The sequence below is a fragment of the Mycteria americana genome, chromosome 13 (genome assembly GCF_035582795.1).
Source record: "Mycteria americana isolate JAX WOST 10 ecotype Jacksonville Zoo and Gardens chromosome 13, USCA_MyAme_1.0, whole genome shotgun sequence".
NCBI classification, from domain to species: Eukaryota; Metazoa; Chordata; class Aves; order Ciconiiformes; family Ciconiidae; genus Mycteria; species Mycteria americana.
This window is the reverse complement of record NC_134377.1, coordinates 6,218,364-6,245,174: the sequence shown is the minus strand read 5'-3', so window position 1 is coordinate 6,245,174 and position 26,811 is coordinate 6,218,364. Positions and strand designations below refer to the sequence as shown.

Genomic DNA, 26,811 nt, shown 5'->3' with positions numbered 1-26,811 from the left:
TACCCAGGAAGCTTATGATTAGTGATTACACATTAAGGTGATAAAAAAGGGTAGCTTCTATTCCTACATGTATTGATCTGAGGGATCCTGAGCTCAAAAAGGGGGGAGTAGAGAGATATAGAAAATGGGGGGAGTAAAAAGGAAGGGACAGAAGGGAGACGGAGTACATCCCAAATGTTAAATGAAAGCATCTGCATGAAAGGCTCCAGGCCAACATGCTCAGAGAATGCACTCTTCTGTCTCAGTGACCTTGTGAAGATAAACTGAACAAAAGCTTCAGGCAACATCAGACAGAGGATTTAAGAAGCAGTTTTAATTTTAGCCAGATTGTTTTGTATTTTCAACTGCGGGGTTATCTGGGGATGCAATGTGCATACATTGGAAAAAAATGTAGTTGTCACCCCCAACTCTGATACCACACCTGATGGCAAATTCAGTTCTGTGCTTGCAGGGGGAAGCAAAAATCATGGTTTTGGCTATGCAGGGAAGATCAAATTCTGGTATCACAAGGATGGAGTACCAGTGCATCCTAATTTTACTCCAGAATGTAATTACTTGGTTACCTGATGCATGAGCAACATACAAGACCTATACTCCAACACAATATGCACTACTACACTGGTTCCCTCTACTCACATTATGTCCTTGCTCTGTATCTCCAGACTGCAGCTATTTACTATGACATATCTTTTAATCCCCCTGTATCTCAGTTTCCTCTTCTATAAAATGGAAACGTCCTACCTAAAAAGAGTGCAAGGATTCACTAAATGATATGTTTTTTCAGTAAACACATTTGCTGGTAATTTTAATTATAGCAAATACGTACAAACTCTAAGAGCTGGCTGCATACAATAAAACATATGCATTGATCACAATGTCTATTGCAGCTTATTAGCACAAATAATCCTATGCAATACAAATGCAATCTAACCCACAATCTGGAGATTACGAATGCCATATAAATCCAAAATGAGGGTCTAGATCTTCAAGCCTGTAGTAAAATGTCAAATAATGAACTAAAATGATAATAAAACCAACTCAGAGTGATTGGGAATAACCCCTCCACATGCACACGACCACACATAACAAACACGAGCTGGGAAAATGAGACCTCAGTATCCCTCCTGCACCTCCCTAGCATCACCACTTTATTCAACAATCACTGATGAAAACTTAGGCTGATAAAGAATCTTCTATCCAAAGTTCTCAAACTGTTTTACAAATTGTCTCTAATGTGTATAGACAGTGCACGTTATTTCCCCCTGTCCTCATGTACTCTGTCCTCCATAATTTCTATTTGATGAGCTATGCTGAGGCCACATTGTCTCTCCAAGTCTGCAGGAGAAACATCCATCCTCTCTCCTGGCAGGTCTCTTGACCCACTCTTCAATTTAAATAGTGTTTTCTGATTTTTTCTCTCTCAGATCTTTTCTTAGGAGACAGTTCTTTCCCACCTTGACTGTATAACTCACCATCACTTGCGACAGTTTCTTGAATCACTGACGCTGGAATCAATACAGCAAAGCTGGCAGAGGATGGGAGTGAGGAGGTGGGAAAACAAATGTGAAGCTGTTGTAACCTTTTAGTCCTGTGCTGTCAGCTCAGCACACCGTGATGCCTGACCGGACTGACACAGCTTGTACTAACACAGGCAGGGAGTGTACTAACACTGTACAGGGAGCTGTGGTGGCTCAGGGCTGTGCTGTGCATCCTCCAAACCAACAACAGGGAACTAAAGGCAATATCCTACATGAAATGAAGCAGGACAGGGCTCTCTCATAACACTGCTCTCTCTTTGCACCATGTCTCTCCTAATCAGCCTTCTGGACCAAAAACAGAGGCCTTCGCTATACATAAGGCCCAGCCTGTAGCATGCACAGTGCACATGTCCCGTTGGATTACAGGGCAGAGTGCACTCACATGGTCTGCTTGTCAGAGACCCAGCCGTGCCTCTGCAAAGAGGCGGAAACAAGGGAGGGCACGAATGAAAGCAAGCCGAGCAGCCCAGGACAACCAGAGCCCAGTCAGAAGGCAGGATGGGGGATGCCACCAGAAAGACAGGGGCAGCAGGCAAATATACCTTGGCAGGCACGCTGGAAGGCTAAGCCAGGACCTCACTCCACAAAGAAAATACATGGGACTCTTCATGGACTTTGATATCATTCAAAAATGTGAGAATAGCTCATTGTATTGACAAGTGGAACAGACGGCAGCTAGATCCCAGTTTGGATACTAAAACACAAAGCAGTATGGCAAAGATCAAGGCAACGCAGTCTCTCTCACTGAGAAAATGCTTCTATCTGCATCAGCTTCAGAAACCGACAAACTTCCCCCAGTCCCTTTGGTTGTGGCGCAAAAGAAAAGGTCTCTTGGCAAGTCCATACTGGAGTTCGTGCTTTTTTCTCCTCAGGCAACTCATATTCTGCAGTTCTCAGAAAAACATGACTCAAAAATGTGATCACAGGTGAAGGAGAGAAGAGTTAATAGAGAAAGGGAGAGAGCAGCAGAACAGGCATCTATTTCAGAGGGCAGAAGTTTATCACCCAGGACAGAATTTCCACTGGGTTTATCATTGTTTTCTTTGTCTAGAATTAAGCTCATTAAAGAAGATGTTACCATTCTGAATTAGCAATGAGTTCCCACTTAATTTATAGTGCCTCAGCGCTCCCGCGTGATTTGGCTCCAGGGACCTCGCTGAAAGTGCTTCTCCCGTGAATTGTGTGCCGCCCTGACTGGCCCTTTCTCCCACCTCACATTCAGGTTCCCACCTCATATCTACTCCCTTAGCCCTCACCTTCCCCTCTCCCCAGTTTCCTCTGGTACTAGATCTTTTCAAAGACCACTCCCTGCTTCCTCAGATCATCTGTCAGAGATCACAGCTTTGAAAACCCCTGCTGGAATAATTGTAAGTAGCTCTGTTCTGCAATTTTCTCAGCTGTTTTCATTTGTTAGACAGTTAGTACATATACCAAAACACCCCGTACCCAGACCCTGAGGAGCTAAATACCGGAGTATGGTTTCGTGAGGTGGCGAAGGCAGAGAGCCCTTACAGGAGCACAGGGGTGGCACTGGACACTCTGCTAAAGCCCTCAGCCCCGGAGGACAGATGGCGGCCCCACCACCTGCCACAGCCAGGGAGGGTGACTGCAGCACCGGGCCTGTCCTCACCCTCCTCCCCAGGACCTTCCCGCGGCTCCGGTCAGACGAAGCGGGGGTGTGAGCGCGGGACGTCCCGTCTCCACCATTTAGACTTTTTGGCACTAGACAAAGCGCGCTTAGCCAAGGCGGATTGACGCAACACGGCGACAAGGGCCAAAGCCAAATGAATTAACCTTCCGCAAACTCAACGGGGCCGAGGGCTCACCGCCCCCTCAGCCGCCCCCTCACGCCAGCCCGCGCAGCCGCGAGCCGCGCGCGCCCCCGCGCGGAGGGTGCAGGAAGGCGGCGGGGTCGCCGCGCGGGTGCCCCGACAGACCCGCCGGCGGCTAGGGGAGGGAAGGAGCAGCGCGCATGCGCACGCTCCGCAGCCGGCTGATGAAGGAAGGTGGGAGCACGCTAGCGTTTGGGGCCGGGAAGTCCTTCCTCTGACCCCGCCCCTGCACGACGACGATTGGCTGCAGTGTGCGGAGGCGCCTCGCCCATTGGCTGGGCGCAGCGTCCGTCCGGATCGGGCGCCACTGCCGCCATGGTTCGCTTCAAGAACAGGTGAGGCTGGAGGCACTGCCGCCGCTGGGCCGGGCCCGTCCCGCTGCGCTGACGCCGCGCTCTCCCGCAGGTACGTGCTGTGCGAGGTGGTCTCGGAGGACCCGCGGTGCCGGCAGTGCATCGAGGACCGCGCGGTGGGCCTCGCCGTCAGGGACGCCATCGGGCGGGTGCACGGGGACTACGGCCTGGCCTGCTGCTCCATCTCCTTCACAGGTGCCGGCGGGACGCGCTGCGCCCGCTTCCCCGGGCCCCTTGGGGGGGGGGGGTGGGTGGGTGAGGGGGCTCCTCCAGGAAGGGCCGGGGCGCGGGGGTCCGGGCTCACCGATGTGTATGTGCCCCCGCAGTGAAGTACCTGAACGCCTACACCGGGACGGTGCTGCTGCGCTGCCGCAAGGACTCCTACAGGCTGCTCTGCTCCGCGCTCCCCTTCGTGAGGCAGCTGGAGAGCCGGAACCTGCGGTACCCCTGCTTCCTCAACACCTTACACGTCGGAGGTCAGCTGCTGCCTAAGCTGCCCCGGTGCTGGGTGCGGAGTCTCTGGTGCCTGGGGGGAGGCTGCAGAGCTTAATCGTACCTTCCAGGCCTGCTGAAATGGAAGAACCCCATCTTCCTGCTTACAGACCCATCTTACATGTCACTAACTTAGCAGCTTCTAGCAGACCTAAGTAAGAAACAGGCAGCAGCAGTTCTTTGTCAAAACCCTCGTTAATTCTGCTTGAATCTTCATTACATGTAACACAAAGCTAGACCAGCAAATACTATATTAATTATTTTCATTTAAAAATATCTTTTCAAAGTATAGTATCATCCATGTCTTGAAAATTAACCACTCCGGGCAAATAAGGGGCAGTACACATCAGAAATTATTATTCTACCACTTAACCTCAACAGTGCAGAAATGAAGGCTACAGCCACTTCTTAGCACTTGCATTAATAAAGCTGTTGCCTGGGGCGTTTGTCACTTGATACAGTGATCAGAAAATATACTAGCAGCTCTGAAACACTTGGTTTTGTAAATTGTTACGTACTGTTCTTGTGACTCCTACAGGTACTATAAGAACATGTCAGAAATTTCTCATTCAGTATAATAGAAGACAGCTGCTGATGTTGTTGCAAAACTGCACAAATGAAGGTGAGTTCCTCCAGCTGCTTTCCTAAAATGCAGCCTCAGCTCCTGGGGGTTTTGTAGGATATTCTGGGCTACTTCTGAATTATTGCACTGAGAAATGTTCCTTTCTTTAGAAGTTGAGGATATTCCAGTGTATGTGAAGAGATCAAGTAATGAACCTCTGTTGCTCTCTTTATTGCAGAGGAAAGACAGTGTATACAGAAGTCCTTGTTGAGCTGTTCCCTTACAGAAGAGCAGTCTCAAAGTGGAGATGAGGAAGATGATGATGGCACAGAGACAGATTGAACGTTACTAGTTACTGTTCACCTCTGTTGTGTAATTGTGGAATCAACATGTTACCAGTTGTCTTCAGTGTTAAGCAAAGTAGGGGACAGAAAAAGCATCTGTTCATATTTAGACTTCATTCCCCCATCACAAGTATTCTTAAATAAATTAAAAAAAAAAGTATGGTTTTACTTAAGTAGGTTACTTGCCTGTTTCACTCTAGGAGTCAAAACCACCTGCACTCCTAAGGAGCATAGCAGCTCAATGTGATCTTCATGCTGAGGTAGAAGTGAGCTTTAGGCAGCTGGCATAGACAAGGAATGTAGTTATTCTTCTTCAGGACAGAAAAAGCATTAACTGTTTTTTACCTTATCTTCAAGTGCACCTGTTATCCATAGGGCTGTCCATTGTTTTGAGTCACAAAAGCACCAGTTGTGTACACAGGAGCAGAGATTACAGGGAATGCAAGGTAGAGCTGTAAGGCTCAACTCCATCCAACTCATAAAACTCATAGGTACAAGTACTGCTTAGATATTTATTAAGTTTACACCAATCAGTTAGAGGAAAGTAGCATTGCTGGTATTATCTCTTGAATCCATAGGAAAACAAGATACAACGTGAAGATCCTGTCCTGTGGAGACTGCCCCTGCAGAAGGGACAGTCTTCCTTGCCCACATCACTTCCCTTACTTGTTCTAGTGCCTGTGAGATCTGGAGGTGAGTTACACCAGCTCCAGCTATTCTGTCTCTCTTCCCAATGCAAAGAAGTAGTTGACCATAAATGTGTAGAGATAATAGAACACAACAGATACTGGTTAGACATTAAGTAGTTACTCCTGTTCCATGGCTTAAAATGACCACTACAAATAGGAAACAATAGTACTGTGAACAGAGTTAATTGCATACTTGAATCTTTCTTTCTTAGTTGCTTTCTCTACCCTCACCAGTAATTTTCCAATGTGCACGTAAAGCATTAACAGCAAGATGTGTTACCACTTTCAGGCATATTGTCTTAGTTTCTTTGCACTCTCTTGACAAGCTGTACTGTCTTTCCATCAAGTGTAAATTGTGACCAAGCGTGAAGTCAAGCTGCTTCAAATAATGTTTTGCAAGTGTTTCCTCTATCCTCCTGTAGCAGCTGAAGTATTCTTTACACCCTGCCACCCCCCACTTCTTTCTGGTTTAAAGCCGCATACAGAGTTTTGTGAAGTATACTCTTTGGTACTAGCCTCCCATGTGCACACACTTAAGTGCCTCGAGGAAGCACTTGTATAATATGGAGCCTATTGCTTTGAAATCAAGCATCAATGTATTGCCATAAACTTTTTAAACAGGGACACAACCAATGACTTTACCAGTGGTGTTAGAATACCTGACTCCAGAAATCTCGAACACACGCTTCCTTCCTCAGATCAGTCACAGTGTCAGAGGGAGGGAGCACATCAACTTTAAAGCCTGTGCAAATGCAGGCAGACCACTGGTGCAAGTGGGGCTGAAGATAACAGAAGACACCTGTCGGTCTTGCACTGTAAGTTAGGTAGTATTTTACACCAGCTCCCTGGCATGAATTCTGTCAGTAGGAAGGTAAGATTTGAATCTGTGCCGCTAAGTGGTATTGTGCTCCACAGCGATATGACAGTTTGGTTATAGCTCAGGAAGCGTGCAGTACTGTAAGGGTGTGTGCATATGATTTATTGCAACTGTTGGCCTTGACTGGTACATTACACCTATAGTTCATTTTATTCAACAAAATCCACACCACTTAACTCATTAGCTCAAATCAAACCACAAGCAGTGCAGAACTTGACCACCCAAAGAAAGAGCAGGGAGGGGTCTAGAACAGGCATGTTTACAGCCCGAGGTGCTTACTGCAGATCAACTTACATCCCAGAACCAAGGGGATACAGGCCCTTATCTCAGTACAAGAGATGCCAGTTTCTTGCTGGGGGATAAAAGTTATCTACAGACTCCAGCTATCAGTTGTTCTTCCAATTCAAGAGCAGCCAGTGTCAAAATATCATTCAGGTAGTTACCAAGAGCCCTAGGGTGGAGTGTTTATTCTAGATGATCAGGTTACAAAGAATGTGTAGCCCATGGTTGGCAAAAAAAAAAAATTAGCAGCCTCACTCACCCACGTTAAAACAGACTTGAACAACTGAGAGAAGCCAGGAGGTTCCTTCTACCACTAGTGCCAGTATGCATTTTGAAATACACAAATTCATCAAGTCACTTCAAACCAAGTAGCCAAGTTCTGCTTTACACTCACCTCAGCTTTAAATCTTTCCAAGCCAGGAGAACAGGAGGAATTCTTGCTCTTTAGAAAAAGAACAGATATAGCAGCTAACACTCTAAAGCCAGGAAGCTCTTTTGCCCATTTCCAGTGCAGCGGAAACCAGTTTCTCAAGAGAGCAGTTTGACAACTTTACTGAAACAGCTCTACTGTCACAGTTAGATGGACTTCTGCCCATGAATACTTCTAGGAAAATAAAGGCTCTCTGCCTCTTCACTTAGGTAATATTGCGGTATTCTGGCAGTGCCACACAGCTGTAAAGACTTTCATACTGCTTATTAGGCCAAAAGAACCGACTTGGCACAGACTAGGAGCCTTGGCTGAGTTGTCTCTGGGTTGTTTCAAAATGTTGTTTCAGTATAAACTGATTAAGCAGTTGGAATCAAAAGATCTTACTTCAACATATACTGTCATGGTTTCCTCCTGAACCCCCTAGAAGCCCTGGAAACACAAGTTTAGTCTGTTCAAATTTAAATACTTAAACTAGCAGCAAAACAAAGCAAAATGAAAAGAAAACCGGGAGAGGAAACTTCTCTTGAATAGCAGAATCACTTTGTGTGAACAACAGAGGTGCTGAACAATAGCTTCTGCTTCTGTTTCTTTCTTTTCTTGCCTCCCTTTTCCTCTGTGAAGAATTAAAATGATACTGTCATTCTTCTCATGGAACAGGAACATCACACAGAAATGATAAATGGTCTTCCCTAGCCTAAATGACTTCTACAGGTCCATGACACTTCCTATCAACTCACTGAGCACCAGGTAGTTTAATTTTAACAAAAAAAACACCAAACCTGCAGACAATCTAAGGGAGACTCCATCACATCTAAAACACACCTATAAACATGCCTAACTGATTCTAAAGTTGCTGTTGCAACAGCAGATCCTAGGACTGCAAGTGTGCAGCAGTTTGCCTTTCAGACAAGTATTGCTTTCATCCATGTCTAAAACACACTACAATTTCACTGAAACTCCCAGGCCCTCCCATCCAACTCTCTCCATCATTCAGTGCAGTCTCCAAACAGAAGCCAAAGCTAGATATCAGAACTGAGCATTATACATGAGTTTTATCAGCCAGCACCAGGCTTGGAGGTTTAAGTTCATCTCAATTTATTTCAGACTCCCTAATTTGAAATTTCATCAAGCAGTTACCTTGACATTTTGGTCAAACTTAAGTGGTAATTCAGCAGCTCAGGTATTTTTAGTTTAAAAGTGCATAACCTGAACTTCCTTGAGATAAAGCTTAAATCAAATTCCAGTAGAGACGTGGCAAACATGATTGTCAAAAGCCATCTTTGTCTTTAACAGGATTCTTTGCTAGTTTGACATCTCAGCTCTCACTAAGAGAGCTGCTTTTAAGCTAACACAAGCCTTAGTCAAGCTGTTCAGAAACCTCAACCTGACAACTTTCAGAACTGTTCTGTGGCCAATTTTTGGTCCCCAAAATTGCTGCTCTCACTTCTCCCAGAGGAAGAAGGGGAAATACTAAATTTTTTCACTTCAGAAATTTTTCATGCCTCCCCCCCCCAGCCTTTTACCTGATAAATGATCAGCTGTGGACGGTTTGTCCAGTTTCAGGAGGGCTGCCTCAATAGCTTGGCTGAAGGAATTCTGGAAGCTGGGCACAGGTATGCGGTCAGAGCTGTCACTTTCTCCATCACTATCCACTGGCACAGGGAGTGCCAGAGTGTTCTCATCTGAAAGAAGGAAAGGGCCTTGAGAGGCAGAAGGCCCTGAAAAACTGGGACAAAAAAAACTTTCACAGTGCAAATGCCCCTCCACGCTCCAGAAGTTTCTTGTGAAGTTACAAGATTTCTTAGATTTAGATGCACGGTAAAGAACCTGAAGTAGTAATACCAAATTTTCTTACCTCTTGTCTTTGGAGCAGGTTTGGGCCATGTTTCTGGTTTTGCCTTTCCAACTCTCAACATCTACCAAAAAAGTTGCAAGACATTATTAAATCCCATGTGCTAGAACAATCTTGCATATCCCTTAAGTGGCAAGAAAATCTAGGAACCCCTTCAAGCACTCAAACCCTATGTTGTCTCCATAAGATCTATCCCACATTGTTTTTGCAGGGGAAGCAATTATGTTCTCAGACTAATCCCCAACTAGGACACAAGTAATTCTGACAAGATTTACTCTGCTACATGGCTTACCTGGGCAAAGGAAGGGAAGGGAGACTCTTCTTCTAAACTCCCACAGAGCAACTGGCTGACCTGGCTGGCAGCAGGTGACCGTGGAGTTGGAATAGACTCTACAGAGAAAGCAGCAGATAATTAAAGCCAGTTGCATTTGGCAAAGGCGCTCATGCTGCTTGTCAGGATGAAACAGAAATAAAGTTTTATTATCTTAGGTAATTAACCATTTTTATCTCATCAGTTCCATCCATTAGTCACACAGTGGGACCTCTCAAACTTCCTCAATCTTTTTATTTAAGAGAGATTTAAGTTGGGGGAGAGGGGGTTGTTTTGGGGGGTTTGTTTGCTTATTTTGGGATGTTGCGTGGGGTTTTTACGGGATTTTTTTGTTGTTGTTTGCTTTTGGGTCATCTTTTTTTTTGAAGAAAAAATTAATAATAGTTTCTATTTAATATTTTTTATGAACTGCAAGATAAAACATTTGGTAAAGCATCACTGGACAACAACCTAACTGAGTGCTCATCAACTATGTTTTATTTTAGTATAACATGGTGGGGAAGATGGAGAGAGTAGAAAGAAAAAATGTCAGTAGTGTTTTCCTGCAGTGTTTCTTCCCTTTTGGGGGAATTCTTTTCCTTTCTTTTCTTCTGCCTCAGCAAAGATTTAAAAGATGGGGTAACTACAGTGCAGATCTCATATTGTCACTGAAGCAGAGGTAGTAAAAAGCAGACAAAGGACCAGAATGTTTCTTAGCCATGTCAGCCTTTTGTCTATGATCTCATAGGCATCTAGGAAAGAAGCAGTCTTTGATCAGTATTAAGAAAGTTTAGCGTGATGACTTGAGCAATAGATCCCAAAAGAACAATCAAGAGCTAGATGTGATGTGTTTTTTCAGATGCTCACCTGTCTGAAACACAGGGCTTCTGCCAAGAGGAGACAGACAGAAGCTCTGATGATCAATGCTGGTAGTTTCTCCAGGGCAAGAGGTAAAAGCAGGGAACTGCTGCAGATTCTCTAAAGCAATATGGACCTCTGGATCTAGAAAGAGGTTTTAAATTAAAGCACTACACAATGTGGGGGAGGACTGTCAATATGCAAGTTGTTTCAGGAGTCTAGAAGGTGCCAACTCAATTTTCTTTCCACCCTCTATTTTAGAGACCAGTACAAGCCCTGCTGCTGGATGGAAGCAGTTCCTAGGCATTTTTTTTTTCCTTCTTCACTTTTCACTCTATATTGTGATTACTATAAAAACATAAATTAAGAACCCTGAGATCTACATACACCATGGAGATAGCTGCGCCCTCGAATGCCCTCTGTCTCTCCCATAATGTGCAAGTATGCAGCAATTGCATAACATCATTTAACATCCTAAAACAGCTTATATTTTTCACTCTACAGACGTTGTTTCTAATACCTTGTAATCTTGTTCAAGTACACACTACAAACTAAAGACCTTAGAGTTCATCCTATAGCTCAAGAAATCAGCTCAGCAACTAAAGATGACTGGAAATCCACCAGTTATGCTCAATCACAACTTACATTTGCCCTGTTTCTTGTTTTCTTCTATCTCAATTCTGCGTTCGCGTCGTCGTTCATCACGAGCTTTCTTCTGCCGTAGACGTTTCCTCCTTTCAAGGTCATCTAGGAGCAATGCACAGCATTGGATATCAAAAACCCCACACCAATACTTTGACAATGTTTTCTCCAGCTTTGAGAACAACCTATTCAGTTATAACACATTAGTAACAAAATATGCTTACAAACAACATATGCTCTTCCAAGCAGTCAGGCTTTTTTATTCTTTGTATAATTATTGTCTATAAAACAGCGAATTGGGGTTGTTCTGTCTAGTAGTCATCAGACAGTTGGTGCAAGAGGAGTAAAGCTGCTATGTATGTTCTTTTTTCTGCCATTAAGGGATAAGAATGACTTCCCCTTCACCCTCACAGATACGTGACAGAGCCCAACAGAAAGGTAGTACCAACCCGAAAACAACTCTAAAGTCTCCTTAGAGATGATGGGTGGCTTCAGAGCCAGTTCACAAATGCTGAACTCACAGGTGAGGGGCAAGTGACAGAGGTAGCGATGACGCTGTCTTATATCCTGATAAAAAAGAGCAGATAAATGATCACAACAAGGTCTAGAGGCTGTCATAGTGATTAATAGCTTATGGAGATGTAACACCCACCATTCATCAAATCAAATGGAAAAAAATAGCAGCAGCAACACAATAACCACTTTATAAACTACAAACACGTGAAGGATGCCCTGGGTTAGAACCAAATGCTCCAAGATCTCCACCAACTACCTCCTAATCAGATTTGGATGCAGTTACTCCAGCTCGCTTACTGATTCTCTTGTTATTCCTCTCTTCTCACTTACATCACTGGAATAGAATTCTACAATCTTCTGACGCAATTATTTTTTGCACTGGACCAAATTTGCCTTTTACACTTAAATTATTTGGACCAACGACCACCACTTTGCTAGACTGAAACAAGCAGAGTTTTGTATTTTTCCTCACAGAGCCAAAAAGCTTGAATACAATTCCCTACTACCTCTGCGCATCCATTCTTACTTGAGCATATCCTTTCTTAAAGATGAATTAAGAATTATGTATAGTTGTTACTGCACATACCAATTCTTACAGTTGTCTTTATCTGAGGTAAAGCAATTCAAGACCCATCCCCTCTTCCAGAACTTCAATGCCTTAAGCACTTTCACTCCCTCTATCTCAAACACTGAAGTTTCTTTCCATCCTCTTTATTTTCGTAACATCCCACCTCTACCCTCGATGCTCAGAAACAACTGTTCAAGACAGAGGCAGAACATTTCTTCAGGCTGAGAAAGATGATAATCTGTCTAGTTCAAGCTACTGTCTTATATGAGAAAAGAATTTACTTTTTTTAAGACAGCTTTAACAACAAACCAATCTTAAGCTTGCAATTCTCTTACTCCTAGAACTTCCTACCTTCTAGAAAAAATGTTAGGCTGCAGCCTACTTATCAAAAGCAACATAAGGTACTGCACCTTACGCAGATGCCCTTCACATATTAGCGTGGCTAGCCATTCATAGTTGTTATTTCTTATTACTGAAGGGAAACAAGTCTCATCTGCCAGCTACAATGACCAATCTGCTAAAACAAGGGCCCTTAATTAATAAGAAGATAAAATAACTACCTCTGTCATTGAGTAGCCAGTTATCTCCACTACAGCTGCAGTTATCTTCTCTGGACTCTTCTCCAAGCTGCCATATTCACGAACAAGACATCGAACATTCACGGGGTGAAGATACATACACTGTCCATCCTCCGCTGTAAGGTAAGATATCATCACTTGTTCTTTGCCTGTTAATTTTCAATACCGTTCTCCCCACCTCAGTACATTCTCCAGTAATAAAATTAAAGCTCCTTTCTGAGTTTCTGTGGGACTTTTATTTCACAGGGGTTAGCTGCATCTAATGAAGTGACAAACATCTTCCTCAAGAAGGATCCCAAAGGAGGCATCTCTGCCCCCACGATTCCAGGATTTCACAGAATCACAGAATCACAGAATCATATAGGTTGGAAAAGACCTTTAAGATCATAGAGTCCAACCATAAACCATAAACCATTTCATTGCACTGACCTTGATAGAAATAGTAAAAAGGAGAGTTGCTAAGATGTCCACTGCTAATTGTATCTTTAGATTCTTGGTAGCTTGTTTCAGCTGGATTTGGTTCTTCTGTAGTGTTCATATCAGGTTCCCCTACGGTGTCCACCTCAGGTACTTCCTCTTCATCCAGCACTGCCTCTTCTGCTTCCACAGGAGGTGAAAAGGAACTTGCCAGATCAGAGCAGGGCTCCACAAGTTCCTCATCAAATGCAGAGAGATATTCCACACCACACTATCGCAGCAGAGAGCATACAGTTAGTACCACATCACCTCCTTCAAAAGATTATCATCTCTGCAAAAATCTTTGGCACCAGTTCACCGTACACTGCAGTGTAAAGTGGCAGAATTAAGTATTAACAAGATCTGCCAGAGCAGAGTTGTCACCCACCTTTTTCTCTTGGGAAACTACAGGCTCCACAGCCTTGGAGCTTTCTAGGACCAATTCTTCCACAGCTGCACCGATTCCAGCAATGCCATTGTTTTTATCCTGGCCAGCAGAGAGTGCCGTTTCTCGCTCCTACAGGTCATCCAAAGAGAACAAGTTTCAATTTCCTATTTAAGCCAGGAGACTATCACCACAGTTATTTTTAGCCTTGTCCTATACTTCAGGTTTTCATAGATCTATAATTCATCTGTGACAAAGAGTGACCCTTAAAGAGAGGTCCTCTCCTCCTTGTTCCTGGAAAGCACACCCAACTGTAGGATGCCTAAAGGCTTTGAAAAGGAATATTCTACAGGTTTGCTCATGTCTGCCCGATATAAGTTATCCCAGAAATTGCTGGACCTGAAAGGGAAACACATCTTCCTCTGAAAGCAGAACTCCTTTACATTTATGGAAGGAATACCATTCAGTAAAAAGCATCCTGTTCTGCTATCTTGAACATCACGCCAGATACCTGGGGTCTGAAGGCTATAGTCTCCTCCAAGATTTATAACGCTATTCTAGCAGCAAACACCACCTTGCTAGTATGTACACCGTGGAGACCAGAATAATCACACACAACCACTTATGCAGCAGAGCACAGATACTCGGTATACTCTTAAAAATAAAGTTACTAAAAGCCTCCAAAGAGGTTCTCACCTTCAGTTCCTGGATAGCTGCCTCAATAAAGCAAGCCTCTGGGGTGTGTTTTTCTTCCTCATACTGTTTTAGTAATGCCGCTTTCTCCTCCAGAATCACCAGCTGCAAGACCTGCTCCCTGGATGCCAGAAGCAGCTTTGAATACTGACCGTGTTGGTCATCTGAACAGAAGGAGCACCAAATCATTAATATCCACATGTAGAGGCACCAGTTTGGACTGCCGTTTTTTCTGAAGTTTTGCTACTGCTCAATTTTGTGAGTTAACCCACCCCAGGGCAGACAATACTTAGCAAGAGTTTGATACAGACTCCGCATATTACCATTATATCATTGATAACACAAGCTGGTGCCACATACCTGCTCTGCTACACACATCTCCCCCACACAGCAGTTTATCTGCCACTTTCAACCTGCCACTTCACCACTCAGTTGCTACACATCAAAAAAGATCAAGTCTAAACTTCTATGCTGTGAAAGCATCACCTCTGAGAAGCCTTGGGTGGTCAAAACTTCCTGAAGCAATGCAGTTTGCAGCTTCTTCCTCTTCTCTGTATACTCAAAAATACTGCAACTGGAAAGTTCTGCAAAAGTGACCTCTGTTTTGGCTCAAACTAGTTCATAAGCCCATACATACTAAAAATCCGTACAAAACATTATTATGAGGTTTTTACAAGAAGCACAGCAGAAATAGTAAGCTAAAGAACTGCAAGTTTAGCAAAAGGTAGCCATCTTTGTTACTAGAGAGCTTATCTTAACTATAAATTTTAGAGCAACCATAGCATCATGTACTAGTACAGTCCCTATATTCACTGCTCCCCAGGGGTCCAACCTTGTCTACAGAACAAGTTATGTTCTGTTAATGCTGAATTTCCTGGTTAATGCTAAATTTAAGTTTCCAAGTTAATGCTGAATTTCCTGGGTTTAGAAAGATCTCAAATCCCATATTTGTTCTTTTGTTTATTTTATGAAAGGATTTAAAGTCCTTTACTTTCAAATACTGAGAAACACCCTGCATACTGGATACCCATCATGCGTTAGGAGACTTGACTTTTTACAGAGTTTAAATGCATGCAGCCTTTCATAAATGTGACTGCAAAACGAAGTGAGCCAAGACAGCCCACAAAACAGCAATGTTAAGTAAAATTAATTCTTTAGTCACAAAATTTGTGTGATACTAACAGATAAGATGATGATGTGTTAGTCACATTACTTGACTGGAGAAAACTGAAGAAGTCAGGCAACAGATGTTTGGAATAGGTTTGCAATAATTTTGATTATTTTCCCATATCATTCACAGATTTTAGTTGGTAAGTGAAGATGATGAAAATCTTGTTGAAGATTACATCCTTGAAATAGTTTAGACACAGAGACAGTTATTTCTGCTAAGCTGTACAATGAGGAGCCAGGAGGAAAAAAGGTAAGGACACTGAAGAGGCAACAAACACAGCAAGAGTCACACCAATGACTGTACGATACAAAACACACATCAAACTAGTACCAATGATTGAGAAGGCAGGAGTCTGCAGTGCAGTAACTTGAAGGGAAACAGCACACAAGTTAAAGCCTTACAAAAAACAAAGTGTGGGTAGAAAGCTTATTATGAATGTGGTCATTAAGGTTTTCAGCTGCTAAAACCCGTGTTTTGTAGTCTGGTTTATTTTAAGGTGGCAGCATGGCATTGCCATGGTCAATCCTCTCTGCACAAGTCCTAGTCACAGTTAGGAGCAGGATGCCAACCACCAGTACCCAGATACACTCACCTCCAACGTAAACAGGCTGCACCACATTCCTCCACTGAGATTTGGGCAGTGCTATCAGAACACCTTTCTCTCTCCTCATAAGTTGCATCGTAATGGTATCACCAATTGCATATTGACGTGTTTCCATAGCAACAACACTGCAATGTAAGGAAGAGGTTAGTAAGGTAAAAGTAACATTTCAAAAAGATACATCATCTAATAAATATCAAGTCTCACCTCTTGAGATCCTTCTTGTGAACAGAGCCATAACAAATAGGACATTTACTCCAGGTCTTTTCACTCAAGGAGAGATAGTGAAGGATACATGCCCAACAAAAGATATGCCCACAGCGGGTGATCTTTGCTGCGGTTGGTGGGTACAGACATATTGGGCAAGAGGGCACTTCATGGCTACAAATTCGCTGAAATGGCACATGAGAAGAATAGTACAAGTTTTAGACTTGGAAATCAGTTCCTGTGCTACAGACTAAGCCCCCTGTAAGATCTACGCTAACATATTAATCTTCCAGCTCTTTAGGCTCTGTTTATCTACCAAGAAATTAAGTACACTGAACTAACACCTTCAGACTGCACATGGAATAACCTTCAAAGCCACCTATCTGGTATTTCTACTCTAATGACATTAGAGAAGTGACTCTTCTCATGTTTCCCTCATGTACTCATCATGTCTAAGAGTTAGCAGCATCTTCATCATCCAAATTCAGACACTGAGAAGACAGCAAACGAGCTCTGTCGCCTCACACAAGCAGACTTGTGCAGCCCTGTTTAACTGCGAGACTGAACTTACCTATTTCCATGAACATGCTAGTTTAGTCAGACACTTTGTTAGCATCTGTATGTTGCAGAGACATGACTGCCAAGCAAGCACCTAGATTTTTCAGCTCTCTTGTAGCGTCAGGTAACAGTAAGCCTACCTCCTCTCCAGCTACACCATACACCAAGACTAGTCTTGGCAGATAATAAGTTTCTACTTGAGGCAACCCAAAGTTCTGACCACAATTCTCAAGAGATTTTCCATTTTGTTGCTAGGCAAGATGGGCCACCTATGCACAGAATAATTCTTCAAAATTCTACTCTGTAGTCCTCTTCCATGGACTCATGCCCAAGTTTTCTGTTAATATCTCGATCACAAGGACTCTGTCTACAGAATGTCAGATACTATTTTTGATGAGCTCCCATCTGCGAAAGCAAGAAGAAGCTGCTAATTTTCCTAATAGATTTTAGCACTTCTCTTTTCCTGTCATGAAAGTATTTCATAATATATTCCATGACAGATCTTTCCCAGTATTGTGGGAGTGACAGAAGAGGCCTCAACTCAAAAACAGCTGAGTTTTACGTAACATCACAGAGATAAAGAGGCAGTTAAAGACAGGTTGAGCTTCTTAAGAAGAAGGAAAAAAAAAAAAATCTAGCCCATCACAACTGACCACTTGCTCCACAAAGTCCCAGTTGACCAAGGTATCTGGATCAGCAAAGTGGACTGTGTAGTCCTGTTCTTCAGAGACAACAAACTGGCAGCTGGGGAAAGGCAAAGAGACAGATGATCCACTCAGTTGTTTCTAAAAATTCTTTGAGAACTATCCTATAGGATTCTCTGAGCTTCTTCTTTGTCCAGCAGAAAACTGCTGGATGCAGTCAGTAACTTCTACCGACAAAAAACAAAAGAGTTCAATTCACAACCAGATTTCCAGAATACAGGTGTGTCTAATTTCAGTTAGACACAACATCACATACTAACTACAGAATGAGCCAGACAGAGTGGTTTTCCAAAAACATGTAAGAAACAGCCAGCTCCATCGGGGATCTATTAAAAAACAGGGAATCCACAAGTGGAAAAAATATGCTTACAAAACTAGAACTACTGGGGTTCCTGCAAATAGACTTCACTACAATAAGCCACAAAACAATAGGGAAAAATCAGAAGCATCAATGCTGAAAATAATTGTTATTATCTTTAACATGATCAGGTACAGGAAGTCCTGAACACACTTCAAATTCTGGTGAAAGCGACCATTATTTCCAGTCAAAAGCAATTCGGCTGCTGGATTACTGTACCGATCATCATTTGGGTTATACTACATACCTAGGGGCCTGTGAAATAATCAGTAGTTTAAGAACTAAGACCCATATGAGTAACTGCTTCTGGGACTTATAAATTCAGAACAGCTTTCATCCAGCAACTGCTACCCCTACCATCTCAACATACTATTTGTTGGAAAAAATTACCATCTTCCGTAAGGGAACTACACAGGTCTTCCCAAATGGAGTGTCATATTCCACACATGATGCTAGAAAATTAGAGCAGAAGACTAACTGGTTTGTATCTAAAGGACTCACTCCATCAGATACCTTGTAAATAGGTAAAGACGACAACGTCATATGTTTTTATCCCTTTAAGTATAGTCATTACCACTAAAAACGCTATGGAGAGGTAACTTCACCCTGGAAAAGTCAATACAAGTAGTCAAGGTCAAACACAATTCCCTGGCTGATCATCCCTTACAGCTCAGTGTCTCTGTAGAAGTCTAAGAGCCCTGCTGGTCTTCCACTCACTTGGCCTGTAGGAAGAGCTCCTTGTTGAAAGGCTTATGTCCCCACTTGTTCCTTTTCCCCCAGTTGCCATGTCCGTTCCCATCAAAATGGCCTGCTTGGCCACGGGGTTCAAAAGTGAAGTTCAGTAAGTGGTTCAGATTAATCTTCTTGGGACCAGAGAACTGGGCAGGGCTAAACTCTGCCCGTTGAGCCTCTGCTACCTAAGAGACAACAGCATTTGTTAGAACTTGCTAGAATTTACTGCAAAAGCATCATCAGTACAAGTTGATACCCAGGCCCCATCAGTGATTGCATACAGAACATGCAGCATCCACTCACTCACCTTCTCCCATTCCAGTTCTGCAAATCAAGTACTGCAGCATTAGAAGTGCATGAGAACCTGAAAGTTAGAACTGAGTGGTCTTACCCCACACTGATCAAAAGGAGGGGAGCATAAAAACAACCCACATAAGGACAAGTAAAAGCTGGCAAAACCTAGCAGTCAAGGTTAATAACAGAAGAAAGTTGTTTGAATCCTGACAATATTCTTTTAGACAGCCAGTAATAAAAGTCTGATTACTATTTGCACAGGTTGTACTTGTTTTGCTTAGTTTTCATATAATGAAGCAAAGAATGAGAATTCAACAGAGACAGCAGGTGAGTTTTGACAGAGTCAGCAATTTAGGTGAGCAGCGTTGCTCATCCACTAAAACTGAAAAATCAGAGTATCAATGAAAACCCACGAATGACTATTTAGACCCACTTCAGCATAAAAGCTTCAGTCTGGTTTTACTCCATATTGATGTCACCAAGGCTAATACGATTACTTTCCCAATACCACTATCACATGCAAATTTGTACACAGGAGTGGTTAGACACAATCACCTCAGACTTAAAAGCTAGAAACTGTATCACTAGGTATTTTCATGAAGGGCCTCTGTTTCATGAGATATATACATGGCCTGTCTAGGTACCCATTCCTCAGATTGTATTTTTATTGCAAGTCTCTTGGAGCAGAGAGCACTCCTCTTCTGTTGTTGCCAAGTTGTTCTGCTCACGCTCACTCTGGCATCTCAACGATGTTAGCACCTCTTACCGCTCCTTCCCTTCCCAGCCCAGGAGCTGAACACAGAAGACCTATCTAGGCAGGTCAGAGTGATCCTCTGGTCCCAAGAAAGAAGGCCTTGGAGGCATGGCATTACAATTCTCACCTCATCTCGTCTTCCACCATTACAAGAGCTAAAAAGTTTGCCACTTCCGCCACTACCTCCCCTTTGAGGGGGCATCTTGTTAAAAGCTTTGCTTTTCTGTGAATTGGAGCGACGGGACTGACTGGAAAAGTTCTCATTTCTTGAATATGAAGTTTCTCTTTTACGATTATAACGCTGTTTGGATCCACTCGCATTCTTTCCATCTGAAAGGAAAAAAAAACAACCCACGAATCAGATTGGCAGCCTCAGAGTTGTCCACATGTACTGCACCTCAGCTAGCTTCACCTCAGAGATGTGCTCACCTCGGCCACTGCCTTGGGCCCTGGTTAAAAGGCTGGTGTTTATCAGGACATCAAAACCCCCCAGCAACCCAAACCATTTAATTCCTACCACTGCCCAAAGAACTGGTCAGAGTGTAAAAGAAGGATGTATTTGCATGCTTTATATTTTATTAGAATGGCTGAATTTTCTTTATCCAGATTTGGAATTGCCATCACCAGACAGTAGCATGTTGCCTGGTACATTCAGTGGTAAACACCAACATCACATCTTCATGCCCCATTACAAAAATTGACAACTAGTTCATTTTTTCATTCCATTTTCTGAAAACACACAATTTATCATATATTGTTCCCTTATATAAACATACTGCTGCCTGCATTTGTCTTGAAGTCTCCCACTTTGCCTGTTTTCACTCAGTTCTGCCCTCTATGCTTGAAAAACCCCAACAGATCCAATTCTGTTTTAAAAATACCCTTTCCTTTCCTGAGGGCAACAAATGCTAACCGATCTTGAAGCATGAACCCAATGCTTTGGCCTTGCAGGGCACATACCCAATATCTAAGTACTAAGTCCACCAACCTATGCAACAAGAACTGTTTGCCTGAAAGCCTGCTGAGCGCACCACTGACCCCAACACAGGACACAGTGATGAAGCACAAAGCAAAATACTGCAGGAATAAAGCTCAAAAGAGCAGAAAAATCAGTCAGGCTCTTGAGAGGGGTTTCCTGTGTCTGAACAGCTGCTTCATTAGACTGCTAGAACAGAAAATTAATACTATGAAGGATTTCTAATAGTCTTAACACAAGATCAGAGTTGCCCCAAGGACACAACAGACTGCTTACCTGTCACTTAACCTAGCATTTCCACCAACTGCCCTAAGTTTTATTTGTACAAGAAGTATCTTGATAAGCTTGGAAGCAAAACTCCACAGGCCCAGCAAGACGCCTATCCGCACCAGCCAGCCCCAAAGTCACTCTGGATACTCAGCAAGTGTTACACAAACAGTAACGCCTCATACAATATCGAGATCCATTTTGTAAAAGCCTACTAGTTTCCCTTTTCCCGCTTCGTAGTCCTCCCCCTCTTACGTGGTAGACAAACACGCCACTGTGATTCAGGGTTGCGTTTCTCATATGGGTAGTTTTCATTACCAGTCCCTCCAGTTTTCCCCTTCCCCAGCACCACTTCCAATCCACCCAAGCATTTAAAACAGCTGGAATGGGATCATTCACATGAAGTCTCACTTTTTTGTTATTTTTAGTTTTCTCTCCCACCTGCCCCCCCAAAAAGAGGGGAGCAGAGGACTGAAAGGTCTGTGCGTTATTGCACATTACTGAGGATCTGACTTCTTAAGAATAAGTAATAAAAGTGGCTTGACTGGGTTTTGTGGTGGTCTGCTTTCTTGCACATGGCAGACTTCATTCTTTGCCTGCAACTACAGCTATAGAAGTAAAAGGACACTATCATTACTTTCACATGATGTGACAGAGCCATTTTGCAGACAAACTTCATCACCAGAACTGGTCATTTACTCTGCTATTCAAAAGGCTGATCCTTTAATTCAGAATTAAACCAACTCTGTCGGAACCACAGATGTGTAACTCGAACACATGCTTGCATAGCTTGCAGTGCTATAACGCACATCAGGCTAAAAACACATGGGTTGAGCATTATCAGGAAAAAAACACACCAGAAGCTGCCAAGCACTGAGGGTGTGACCAGGTCTGGCTGGATGATTATTTAGATAGACCTTTTTTGAGAGTGTTTGTAGGGAAGAGGCTATAATCAACACCACTGTGTCTCTGGTAAAAAATTAAGTCATTTTGAAGATGTTTGGACTACTACTTCAGTTATTCAGGAGCAGAGCTTGTCAGTTTAGAGCTCAACCGCCCTCTTAAATCCGCAATTTCAGTGAACGCGCTAGAGGGGCACATGCCTATTGTGTCTATAGCAACTTTGCAGTTTTTCTGCAACCGTCAACTGGGGAAAAGAAACAACTCGGGAGGAGAAGTTCAGCCTGAAGTGGGTCTTTACAAGGCCCAGGAACAAGGAACAGCTTGTACCTGCAGCTGACAGAAGAATTTCCTACCACTTACAGTTTTAATCAAGTTAGTCACCATCAAATTTGATGGTCAGCTGGTTTATACACATTCCTGTCATACTACAGGTCCCTTCAGACCAACTCCTAGAGCCTTTGGGAGTCACTATGACGACTCACATTCTATAGGAAAGTCCTCTCCACCTGTGCCTTTTTTAGGAAGGACCTTACATGACAGTCTAACAATGCTTCAAACCTGATTTTACTGATTGCAAGTTTCCCCTCCCAAAATAATTACCCTCATGAGGATTCTGGTCCATCAGAGTAGTAATGAAATCAGTCAACAGACAACCAAGAGTTTTGAGTATGCATTTGTAAACAGGAACACGTCTCCCCCACCCCGAATCTAAGCAGTGCTGTTCCTTCCAACCTTTCCGGCACGCCAGAGAGCGTGTCAGAGAAGCTCTCTGCTTTGTATCACCCCTCCTTGCCACTCCCACGAAGAGCTGGGCCGGACAAGGCTATCTGCACTCATGCAGGGAGAAAAGTGGAAGATTCTCACTGCAATCTTCTCTCCTTAGATCCCAGTTTTAAGTAGCATAGGTTTGGATCTGGGAGTTTCTTTCTTCCATCTTTTCTTGGCAAATTAGAAATGAGCAACAGCAACAGTGCTGGTGAGGTACTCTTCACTCAGGTCCCCAGTCAGTCCTTTTGCAGTTCTCACAAGATCTAACCTGTAATAAATATATCTACTCATCCACACTCCAAGAGAACGCAGACTTATAAAAAACACAGTCTATATAATTTTATAAAACTAGCAACAAAGCTGTCTTGCCTTTTGGAGCAAGCCTTGACACCTGTGGTTTCTGACTGGATGCCACATTCTGTCAGAGGACCTCTATCTCCAAAGATCCAGAGAGAGGAGATCAAGTTCACAGGACTAAAAGCAACCGTACGTGACCACTTCGGTCCTGGAGCTGCAGTACTGGTTTGCTACTGGGGTGAGGACTGCAGTTCCTTATATCTTTGTTTGCCTCTTCTTTTCAGCTGAGCTGTGTCGAAGCCAACTGTATTGCATAAGGGGTTTGGGTGGTGGATCACACTTAAGCCCCAGGGTGATTTCATGAAAACACACTGAAGCTATTGCTGCCGCCAAGGCAAACATCCTAGTGAGCAAGAGGTGACTGAGCAGTCGCGCACCCCAGCTAAGCATGCTCACACCGTAATAAGACGACCCAGGAATGTTTGTGAGAGCTAATGTTGTCCATCAGGTCTTGAGGACTGCAGAGAAACCCAACAAGCCTATTTTCCCTTAGCTACTTTATTCCATCCTAATGGGATGTGACTCCTGTTGGTAGACTAATATAACCCAAAGAAACTTTTCTGTCAGAAACTTCCAAGTTTAATTTAGTTTCTAAGGCCAAGTTTGAAAGATAGCTGGAATCCAACTTCCACAAGTACGAGAGCTTACAGTGTTCTATTTAGTCCATTTCAAGCTGTGCTGCAAGAAAAACAGAGAAGCTACTGCAAGGTTTCACAACCATCCACTTCATTTCTTCCGCTGGACTTGATCACAGCAGGTAACTCTGAAAAACATCTAAATGGCAAGAGCTTGACTAGACTCAAATCCACAGTGCAAAAGGCACTTATGCAACAAAAGGTCAGCATTTTGGGGAGGATCTGTGATCCATCAAGAATACTTTCCATTTCAAAGGAGACACAAGATTTTCAGAATACCTCCTATACCTTTCCTGAAACAGGAGAGGAATTGGATGGACCACATCAGCTACATGTAGAATGATAAAGAACTCAAGAAAAAAATCCCATATGGTGACATGCCAGCATTGTGTGTGCAACAGCTACCAAAACATAGCCAGGACTGAACACAGCTGCATCCTATATGTTTGTCCCGTGGTTGTTTGCCCTAATCTGACCAAGAGAATCTTCTCATTTTAGTTTTCAGTACCCTCTAGTTAAGATATTCCCAAATATACATCTACTCCTAAAAGAGATTCTAATTTTGCCAGGCCTCTTCGACGCACTGTAAAGGACGCAACTCATTCCACATCCCTTTGCCCTCCATCGTAGTTAAGAAACAAGCATCTTAGAAGCAGAATTATGTCAAGCCAAAATTTTCTTCTGTTTTATTAAAAAAGAGGTCTTCAAAACATTGTGGGTTTTTTTTAATTAAAAGTTAGTCTATTGTATTGCAGTAGAAGAGTATGGTACATCAGGATTTCTCTCCTCACTGCTCCTCTGCTACTAGTGACATTGTTTCAAGCCTGTAAAAGGTGGCATTCCACAAAAATCACTTAACTTTTTTATTTTGGGCCGGAATGACAGGCCTTGTACTTCCTTCCTCACTACAGATATTGTTTCTTCTACATGAAGGCATACCAGCCACAGGACAGGCCATCTTAACGTCTTGCTGAAGGATGTTTATATTCTGTGAACAATCCTCCATATAGCATCACACATCGCTAAAAAAGAAGCTGTAGTGATGAGGTATCTGTTGGTGAGACAGAGACAGAAACCAGTTCTCCACAACAGGAAAACCTCACGCCTGCTAGCCTTTCACATGGCCTCTCACAATGCATATAGAGAAGTTTATACACTTTGTTATTCCACCAGAAGCCAAAGATCTGGTTCTAAAACTCTTGCTGCATACCTAGCATGTGATATCCCCTGCTTCCATTGGTCTGTTCATTAGAGGGGGAAAAAATGAAGTAAGAGACTGAAAAATTACAACAGTAGCTAGGGATAATAAGACCCTCACATCAAATCCTGTTGCTGATGCAAAAAACTTTGCAAATCAGTTAGGAGTTCTTCCAGAAATGACTACCTACAAAGTCCTTCCTAAAAAGAGTTTCATGTGTTTGAATTTGAAGTTAAAACTTAACTATAATTGCACAGTTGCACCACGACCTGTGGAGCTGTGGGTGAGCCAACTCCCATGTCACTCACTCCAGTCTATCCTGTGGAAGATCAGTTAATACAGGCAAAGAACAGGTAATACTTGGTTACCCGGGACCTGAGTCCATTTAGAAGGTCCAAAAAGGAGTCAACACCTTCAAGATACTCATTTTGTTAACCCTCTGGAATACATCGCTGCTTTCTCAGAGAACTGAAGTAATGCTGTTGAAACAAACCACTAAGGCAGAAGGAAATTAGTACAGCGATGGTGTTGTAGCAACCTGTAGACACTCTCGCATGTACTTCCGGGACTAAAAACACTAATATTAATCACTACTACCCCATTTCTAGGTTTTAGGAAAAAATGCAAGGTTGCCAGGAACACTCTGCTCCCAAACAGCTTTAGAGAACTGGAGGTAGCTCAGGTCTTACCTTGAAAAGACAGATGACAGGAACCATAATAGCTCCTCATTAACTGCTGTGTCAGCAAAACTAGCTGTTTGCAGTGACAGACGTAACACTTTGGTTTAAAGGCTAGATGAGCAAACAATATGTAAATAACTCTGAACTCCTCCAGAGTAGGTTACTGAAATATAGCCAGTAAGGGGAATGCTGTGTATTGACACCAGACCTACTTAAGCAAGATGTAGAAAGCACACTCAACTTGAGTACAGAATAAAGTTAAGGTTTCTCTTAATAAGCACTGGCAAACATATATTCTTACTATAAAACCAAAGCTTTAGCTCTCAAGCTGATTACTGCAATGCTAATGGAGATAAAGCATTAATCCTTCAAGGAAGAAGAGAGTAGGAACCGCAGCTCACCAAACAGGGAAGAAAGCTGGAACAGGAAGCAAAGACAAAGCAAAAACAAGCTATGGCCTGAAACGAAACCTATTAAACCCCAGCTGAGAGACAAACAACCCAAGAAGAAGTTCTGCTCCACCACAAACCCAGCCCCGGCACAAGGCCATCAGCCCCCGCAGCCCGACGCTGCTCACTCGCTTGCGGTTACCCCGTTTCTCCCCCCCGAGCCACCACCGCTTCAGACCCACCAGCGAGACCCGGAGGCCGCCGAGGGGTCACCGCTAACGGCCTGAAAGCCCCGGGACTCCCAGTCCGCGGCCAGACACCCCCCCGCTCCTGCGCCCACACCGCCCGGCGGACTCCAGCCGCTCCTCCGGCCCCGCCGCCCCGGCTCTTACCGCCTTTGGGCTTAGACTCCCCCGCGGCGGGCCCGGCCGAGGCGGATCGCGGCTGCTGCCCTTTGCTGCCGGCCGAGGAGCCGGGCGTACCGGAGCCGCAGGGGCTGCTCTTGTCCATGGCGGAGGCTGAGGCGGGGGTCGCGCCGGGCGGGCTCTGCAGCATCAACGGGCGCCCCAGCGGGCGAGCGGCGGCCCTGAGCGGGGGGGCACGACGGGCGCTGGCGGAGCCGGCGGGGGCCCAGGCTCATGGCCCGCGGGGGCGACCGGCGGGGGCGGCGCAGCACGGACTCGGCCTCCTTCATGGCGACATCTTCTCGCTGCTCCGCTCGAACCGGGGAGGGCCGCGGGAGGCCGGGCCGGGCCTGCGGGGCTCCGGGCGACGAGGGAGGGAGCTGCTCACGGAGCCCCGCGGGGCCCGGCGCTGCCTGCCGCCCGAGTGGTCGGCGCCACCCAGGCACCCACCGGCTCCTCGGCGCCGCCCCGGCCCCGGCTCGGCCGCCGCTGCCCCGTAATGGCGACGAGTCGCCCACAGCAGTGGCCGGGACCCGGATGGAGCCGTTCCCCGGCGGACCCGCCGGCACGACGGGACTCGTAGTCCTCGGCCGCCGCG

At 44.2% G+C, this 26,811-nt stretch overlaps 2 protein-coding genes across 2 annotated transcripts; one reads left to right on the top strand and one right to left on the bottom strand.

Annotated features, from left to right (window-relative positions):
• The first annotated feature begins 3,555 nt into the window (after positions 1 to 3,555).
• On the top strand, positions 3,556 to 6,982 carry POP5 (POP5 ribonuclease P/MRP subunit). Its single transcript, XM_075516719.1, has 5 exons — positions 3,556 to 3,705; positions 3,776 to 3,918; positions 4,050 to 4,199; positions 4,754 to 4,837; positions 5,016 to 6,982. Exons 1-5 carry the CDS (start codon positions 3,686 to 3,688, stop codon positions 5,117 to 5,119), a joined length of 501 nt encoding a protein of 166 aa, XP_075372834.1. The 5' UTR covers positions 3,556 to 3,685; the 3' UTR covers positions 5,120 to 6,982.
• Positions 6,983 to 7,137: 155 nt separating this feature from the next.
• Positions 7,138 to 26,768, bottom strand: RNF10 (ring finger protein 10). The gene is made up of 17 exons (XM_075516706.1): positions 26,202 to 26,768; positions 19,764 to 19,966; positions 18,574 to 18,773; positions 17,448 to 17,538; positions 16,237 to 16,421; positions 16,021 to 16,157; positions 14,261 to 14,421; positions 13,568 to 13,696; positions 13,153 to 13,411; positions 12,706 to 12,839; positions 11,511 to 11,628; positions 11,065 to 11,166; positions 10,429 to 10,563; positions 9,544 to 9,641; positions 9,255 to 9,315; positions 8,923 to 9,081; positions 7,138 to 8,012 (listed from the first exon to the last, which is right to left on the bottom strand). The coding sequence occupies exons 1-17, from the start codon at positions 26,362 to 26,364 to the stop codon at positions 7,936 to 7,938; spliced, it is 2,412 nt and encodes an 803-aa protein (XP_075372821.1). The 5' UTR covers positions 26,365 to 26,768; the 3' UTR covers positions 7,138 to 7,935.
• Positions 26,769 to 26,811: the final 43 nt, after the last annotated feature.